The following is a 6,840-nucleotide window of genomic DNA, read 5'->3' as shown; positions in this document are numbered from 1 at the left end:
CCGGAATGATAGCTGGAGATAGGCACCAGCAACCCTCCCGACCCCACTGAGGGACAAGGGTGTAAAGAAAATGGATGGAGGTCCTAACTCTGATGACCATATAACAAGAGGCCACCTGGATTTGTCTGGATTTTGGAACGTCCTCCAAAAATTGCAATAAGTGAGTGCTCCAGCCCTTTTTCCCAAGACAACTTTAACTTTAGGTTTCTCTTAGACATTCTTAATGACTGGGTTCTTAGCTGTTCAACAGCAGTTTAAAAGCCCAAAGAAAAACGCTTTAAAAATCCCGTCTGCGTTTAGGTTTTGAAAAAGCTGACAGGTGTCACCGGCAGGGGGCGGTAAACGCCACCTAATACTTTAACTAGCCACGAAGAAGACACATCACTCACAACGTGTAGCAGCAGTGAAGCAACATGGCTTTGAATGGAGGTTTGTGAACGTAACTGTCTGTTAATTTTGAAGTTTTAAGAAACAACTTGTATAGTTTATGTATAATTGTATTTAGCACTAATTTCCGTTAGCTTATATCGACTGAGCTGCTTCGTGTACGTGTTGTTATCCTGACGTTACCCCGGTTGCTTTGACTGCTAGCTTGTTATTATTTTCTGACAACTGTCGTAGCAAGCAAATAGAGATCAATAAAACTTTACTCAAGCAAATTAACTGAAAGCTTTACAATGTGTAATAAGCAATTAGACAGGTAGCATGTTTGTAACGATATTACAGAAGTGTGTGTATGTAGCATAGCTGATATTATCAGTGTGTTTGCTCGGATGTTGTTTTTCACTTGTTGCCGACCTGTAGATGAAGAAGACTTTGAGTGGGAGCCTCCAACAGAAGCTGAGATGAAGGTGATCCAGGCTCGCAGGGAGAGACAGGACAAGATCAGCAAGCTGATGGGAGATTACCTCCTGAAAGGGTTCAAGATGCTGGGGGACTGCTGCGAGGCGTGCGGGGTAAGCAGGACGTTTGCTTGTAATAATCTAGTCAGAATAAAAGCGGAAGCACTTCAGATACTCTCATATTGAGAATGAACTCAAGCACACTGATCAGGAATAGTTATATCACTATTACTGTTTCAGACCTCATTTTACTGTCACAACAGTCCAAATATGTTGAATTACTAAGATTTTAGTGGCAGATACGTTTAAGCCCTGTGTGATGAGAGGTGATTGGATCTGGAACGTGTCTTCTGATATTTCTCTTAACTTCCTCAGCCAAAATCAGTTTTTCTCGCTCATCTGTCAAGTTGGACAACATGGGCCAGCCTTCGGTCCCCATGCTTATTAATCATGCTTGTGATACAAGCATCACTGAACTACTTTCATGCATCATGAATTAAAATATGGTACTTATAAAATCACTAAATATTTTCCAAGGAGTTTGTTGTTAATCCCCAAACTCTTGGAACGAGGCTGCAGTAATCTATTTTGCACCTTTTTCCTAGTACTTTTTCCTTCTTCTCAACTTTCCATTAACATGTTAGCTTCTGTAGCAATGACTGTTTAGGGCTTTTTGTACTATTATGTCTCTTTTTTTTAAAATTGGTTTTAAATAATATTCAACTGTTCTGGGAAACTGAATGTTAAGTTTTCATTAGTTATAATATTAATATTATGCATTAGCATTGGTAAATATGATGATATCAATTGTGATATATGCTTGTTTCGGTGTTTCCGTCTTTGTCGTGTGTGCTTCCTGTGACCTTTAGCATTTTGAAGATGCTGAAGGTCAGTAACAATTATTGCACTGCAGACATTTACAATCCGAGTAAAAATCAGTGTTACTGGGAGCAAAACAATGGAGAAAGATTCACTTATCTAAGGCATGTGTTTGTGTTTCCAGACTATTCTTCTTCAGGACAGACAGCAGAAGAACTACTGTGTCTCATGTCAGGAGCTGGACTCTGATATTGATAAGGACAACCCTGGTAAACTCCTATATGTTTTTTTTCTGTAGTTTTTATTCTCCTTTCTTCTTTTTACAGATGTTTAAGTTTATCCTCTTTTTCTTGTTTTTATAGCTCTAAATCCACAAGCTGCCTTGTCCCAGGTGAGAGAGCGGCAGCTGGCAGCCCAGGTCCCGGCAGCGGCTCCTGAACTCAACGGAGGACCAACCAGCAGTCAGGCAGGCGTGTCGGTTCCTCAGCCCAGACCGGAGCACTGTGAGGGGGCCGCCGCCGGAGGAAGGGCCCTGTTGCCTCCACCCGTAGTCGCGTCTCCACCGCCTACTGCCTCCACCACCACCCTGGCTCCCATCCGTCCCCCAGTTTGTCCGCAGAACTCCACCCTGCGACCCGTTTTGGAAGAAGCAGAAGAAGCGGTTCTGACTAAACTCCGCTGGGCCACCGCCCAGTTACAGAGCTCGGCCTCGCTGGAGGCCAGCATCCAGCTGTGCAGCCTAATCAGCAGCTGTGCCAACTCGCTGCGAAACCTCAAGGAGCTCAGCCAGTAAGCACACAGGACAGACAAAAGGCGTAAAGTGATAGGAGCGCTGGTTCTACTTTGCTTCGGAGTACTGACTGTTGCCTTGCTTCTCTATCTCTGTCTGAATACTTGCTTACAGCTGAATCTGAAGTTGTTCCTAAACACACTTGAATTAGGATTCAGATGTTTTAAAGTGCACGACTTACTCCTGAAATTATGCAGGCATGCACCTAACAGAAAAATGACATACTGATGTAATGGCTTTTGTCAAATTGTAACTTAAAATTTCAAACATTTACTTGTTCATATTAGTTTAAATGTATCCTATTGAGATTATTAAACCAGGGAGATTCTACATAGAAAATGAAATCTTGTGATCTTGTGCTCTCTAGTTTCTCCACAGCCATCTGCAAAATGTTGCTGTGCTGCAAATCAGATTTGTTAAATTAACAAATTTATCCTGCCTTCACACGCCTGAATGTGATGTTGCGTACATCTGACCTTTGGGAGATCAGTTGCAGTTCAAAAGTTGTTTGGCTTGACTTAAAAATTCTGTTTTTGACCCCCTTGAGATGCAAACGTGATTTGTGAGGCTTTTGGAAGAAAGAAAAACTGTCAAGTAAAGCCGACAGTCATGTGGATGATTTGCATGGATGCTTGTCTGAGTTTTATTTTCAGTTTATTATAGCAAGTAGAGTAAATACATCTTTGCAATTGTACATCATATGACAGCACTTCATTTTAAAGATCCCATCCTTAATGATGTGTCCAAAGTAGCTAGTTTTTTTTTAATAATGGACCAGAATAAATCCTGTTCTGAAGTTGCACATTGTGTTTCTTTCCACAAGAGGGAGACAAAATTTATCTATTTTTAAGAAATGGGTGAAATAAAAATATGAACTGAAATTATTATTCCCATTGACTTTCACAGTTCTTAAATAATACAGTGCTCTGAAAAAGTATTTGGTCTACTTTTATATTTATTTCATGTCACAACCTTCTACATATAATATTGGGATTTTTTTAACTGACCAACAAAAAGTGAAACTTATTTGTGAAGTGAAAGGATACCAGCTGTCCAAGGTTCTCATATGAAATCTTGCTGAGCTGTGCATTATCCAGCCTATTCTACTCTCATTCATCTAGATAAAATCAAATACAACAATTACCAGCAGAGTCAGTTGGCCAACGCTGATTTAAACTCAGCATAGATGCAGCTGCCCTCAAAAGGATTCTGGCATTTGATGCAAATATTTTGATGAAGAGCAGGGAGCACAGCAGACAGGTCAGTGGAAAAGTTGAGGAATAAGAGGTCATAGTTCAAGCTATTGTCCGCAAGTGTGATGGCACATCAGCAAACCTGCAAAAGACGGCATTAATCAAAGAAGCAGTCAAAAGGCTTATAGTAACTCTGGAGGAGCTGCAGAGATTCATTGTTCAGGTGGGGGAATGTGTTGACTGTTAGTCATACACTACACATTTCTGGACCTTTACTGGTAAGTTGCAAGATTTTCCTTCCAAACATTTAAAATGTGTGGAAGACCCACTTGCTGTTTCCGGATTTTAAGTGTGGAAAATAAAAGCACGTTGCTCTCTTCATCATCGTCAGAAGAAGTAGCTGCATCCACATCAAGTGCAGGAACTATTTAATTAGGTCGTTTAAAACAGAATCAGTTTCCCTTTGTAGCAAACAACGATGCGGGGTTTTGTTTTGTCCGGGTGTAGGGGTGGGGAGGTGGGGGCTGTGAGTGAACGCCCCTTCTTTGACACAAAGAGCAGGATGCAAAACAAAGCCCGGAAGCTTCATATTCTTTCTGCAGCCAAAAATCCCTTGTCTCCAGTCTGAATCCAGGAAGATGATCTCATTTTCTTTGAGTAAACAGCGCCTTTGTGTGAGCAGCTGATCCTGAGAGGTTTTGATAGCGTAAAATCCACTTTTACTGAGGAAAAAGTGTCATGGACGGGAGTTTAAGCAGAGCCGACTATCGGGTTGGTGCCGCCGTGTTCGCCGCAGAGGGTCTGCCGCCGCTGCCTAAGAGCCTGAGCGGGATCCTGAACTCCAGCGGCGGGTCGTGGAGGGACATGCAGAAGATGCACAGCAAGAGGAGCCGCATCCAAGCCGAGATCAGCTGCAGAGGAGGCAGAGAGGCGGCTGCTGCCAAGCCCGGTGGACTGGGCGCTGCGCTGGCGCTGCTGCGCAAAGAGATGGTAAGGTGTTTACTCATCTGCCGCAAAGCATCCACGGTGGGACAGTAAATCTTCCTGTGGGACATTTAGGCTGTAATTAGAAACTTAAAGTCATCAACTTGCATGACCTTTGACTTTAAGGAGGGGAAAAAATGATAGCTTCCCATGAACTGTTTACGTGACCAAATTAGGGAATTAAAACTTGAGTAAGTAATGTCTTTGCCTTCTCTTTGTGCCTTTTCCAGAGCAGAATGGATGTTCTGTTACTCTGTCATTTTCCCTTGTGGAACCTTTAATGGCTTAAGCTTTAAATTAGTCGCCATTTTTTCCATTGTTGTGGTTTTAAAAGGGACTTTAATTATCTATTTTTTCCTTTAATTACACAGTTTTTACATAATGTCTTAATAACTTTACCTTTAAAATACATTATTTGTAATAATGAGCTAAAACACAAAGGTCTGTATGGGAGCTTTAACAATCTGGACTTTTTGATTCATTTTCTGCTTCTGTACTTCAGGTGGGTCTACGTCAGCTCGACATGTCTCTGCTCTGCCAGCTGTGGTCTCTCCATGAGGCCATCCAGGAATGCAAGGGCGAAGCCTCCATCACCCCTGATAACGGATACTCTGAGGATGAAGAGGAGGAGGAGGAGGTTGAGGATGATGAAGAAGAATGAGGATAAAGCACAAAATTCTTCTCAGCCTGCTCTCAGAAATTCCTTTCATTTTCACTAGTAAATATGAACACATGGACCAATCGTGAAAAGAGACCCTGTTTTTAATTTATGTTTTAATTTATCTCATGTTGTACCTGTTTATCCGGCACATTTTGCTCAGTAAGAAAACATTCGATGCTTGTTTTGTAGAAAAGCAGTTAACTAAAAAATGTTTTATGAGATCGCTGTTATGCTTATGTTAACTTTAAGCACATTAATGTGGCTTTTATTATTTTCTTAAAGGTTAGTTTTGTTTGCCCATCACACATCATTCATATCATACATATATAATATGAATGATCATATCATCATTCATATCAAACATATAACCTTATGGGCTTGAGAAAGAATTTAAGTACACCTTTATTTGAACTTTTATGCCTGATTTAATAAATTATTATTTTTCATCATTTGCATATAGTTTGTGTCTGAAAAGGTAAGAACATTTACATGCTGGCATAACACTAAAGAGAGATTTGTTCTTCACAAAAGTTTTTTTTTTAATTTTTTTTATGAAACATAAAACGCAGAAAAGAAACCAGCAGGTCAACAATGTTGTTTTGAACAGTGGCATTTATTAAGATTTTTTTTAACATTTGTGCTGCTTATTTAAAAGTGGGGAAATTTTGATTGCATACAAAGAATTAATTCTTTGAGAGTGAATCCAAAGTACATGTAGGAAAAAAAAAGATTCAAACTAAAATGTATTTTCACCTTTTGAACCGTAGTCAACATGAAACCCACCAACACTCTGTCAATGCAGAATAATTTGGATTTGGCTCATGTGATCCTTTCATGAAGCTGTAAATTACACTTAAGTAGTGAAAGAGTTAAAAGTAAAGGACAGTTGAAGTTTGTAGGGATGCACTGATTTAAATATATACCTTGTATATTTGTATGCAAGGTCACAGAAAACATATTTTTTGTGATATTTAACTTCAGTATGTTAAAAATTTGCCTTTTCCTGACCTCACAAAACTGGATGGGCTGCAAATGGTGGGAGTTTATTTCTAAGAAGTAAACATTTAAAGCCCTAAGATTCCTTTCTGACATCTTCTTTATTTATGTTGTGATCTGGAAACTTTTCACAGATATTATGAGATTTTCCCAAATCCTAGAAACAACTTTTATTTAGTAGAAACATGCTTTCAATACCTCTGAATGCCAAAATAAACTTTCCAAGCTTCTTCTTTTATTTATTTAACTCCCACACATAGTTTGAAACCATAAAGTAAAATGTCAGGTTTTGGTGATGTAAAGCAATGATCCTTTTTTTCACCTCTGATGTGATTTTTACAATTCAAATAAACAACAAACATTAAATTGACGAAAGACATAAAAATCAAAAACAAGATGCAGCAACCTGGTTGTTTAAGGGACAACACTGCTGAAGTACTTGTTTTTTTCACAGCACATTTTGATTCAGTTCCAGTATTCAATCTTCTTTAGTCGGAGTCTATCAGGATCCAACTTTTACCCTGTTCACCGAACAGAAATGTCCAAATCTATCAG

At 39.6% G+C, this 6,840-nt stretch overlaps 2 protein-coding genes across 3 annotated transcripts; both read left to right on the top strand.

Moving 5' to 3' along the window:
- Positions 1-317: 317 nt before the first annotated feature.
- On the top strand, positions 318-3,253 carry znrd2 (zinc ribbon domain containing 2). 2 transcript variants are annotated; one of them, XM_007553203.2, is made up of 4 exons: positions 318-429; positions 805-956; positions 1,846-1,930; positions 2,024-3,253. In XM_007553203.2, exons 1-4 carry the CDS (start codon positions 414-416, stop codon positions 2,452-2,454), a joined length of 684 nt encoding a protein of 227 aa, XP_007553265.1. In that variant the 5' UTR covers positions 318-413; the 3' UTR covers positions 2,455-3,253. The 2 variants fall into 2 exon arrangements, with proteins under 2 accessions (XP_007553265.1, XP_007553257.1); XM_007553195.2 differs by lacking the exon at positions 318-429 and having other exon boundaries at positions 454-956.
- A 658-nt stretch (positions 3,254-3,911) lies between these two features.
- Positions 3,912-5,738, top strand: LOC103138828 (protein FAM89A-like). Its single transcript, XM_007553183.2, has 2 exons — positions 3,912-4,634; positions 5,131-5,738. Exons 1-2 carry the CDS (start codon positions 4,383-4,385, stop codon positions 5,287-5,289), a joined length of 411 nt encoding a protein of 136 aa, XP_007553245.1. The 5' UTR covers positions 3,912-4,382; the 3' UTR covers positions 5,290-5,738.
- Positions 5,739-6,840: the final 1,102 nt, after the last annotated feature.

This window comes from Poecilia formosa, unplaced genomic scaffold, assembly GCF_000485575.1.
Source record: "Poecilia formosa unplaced genomic scaffold, Poecilia_formosa-5.1.2 Scaffold3, whole genome shotgun sequence".
Lineage (NCBI taxonomy): Eukaryota > Metazoa > Chordata > Actinopteri > Cyprinodontiformes > Poeciliidae > Poecilia > Poecilia formosa.
Note: the sequence above shows the minus strand (reverse complement) of the source record. Positions and strands in the feature narration are given on the sequence as shown.

What these genes read in the sequence shown, in the direction of transcription:
- LOC103138828 (XM_007553183.2), top strand. Translation starts at nt 4,383, where the DNA reads ATGGACGGGAGTTTAAGCAGAGCCGACTATCGGGTTGGTGCCGCCGTG. An exon ending in CGCTGCTGCGCAAAGAGATG is followed by an intron (nt 4,635 to 5,130) that starts GTAAGGTGTTTA and finishes TCTGTACTTCAG; the next exon opens with GTGGGTCTACGTCAGCTCGA.
- znrd2 (XM_007553195.2), top strand. Translation starts at nt 774, where the DNA reads ATGTTGTTTTTCACTTGTTGCCGACCTGTAGATGAAGAAGACTTTGAG. An exon ending in ACTGCTGCGAGGCGTGCGGG is followed by an intron (nt 957 to 1,845) that starts GTAAGCAGGACG and finishes TTGTGTTTCCAG; the next exon opens with ACTATTCTTCTTCAGGACAG. An exon ending in TATTGATAAGGACAACCCTG is followed by an intron (nt 1,931 to 2,023) that starts GTAAACTCCTAT and finishes TTGTTTTTATAG; the next exon opens with CTCTAAATCCACAAGCTGCC.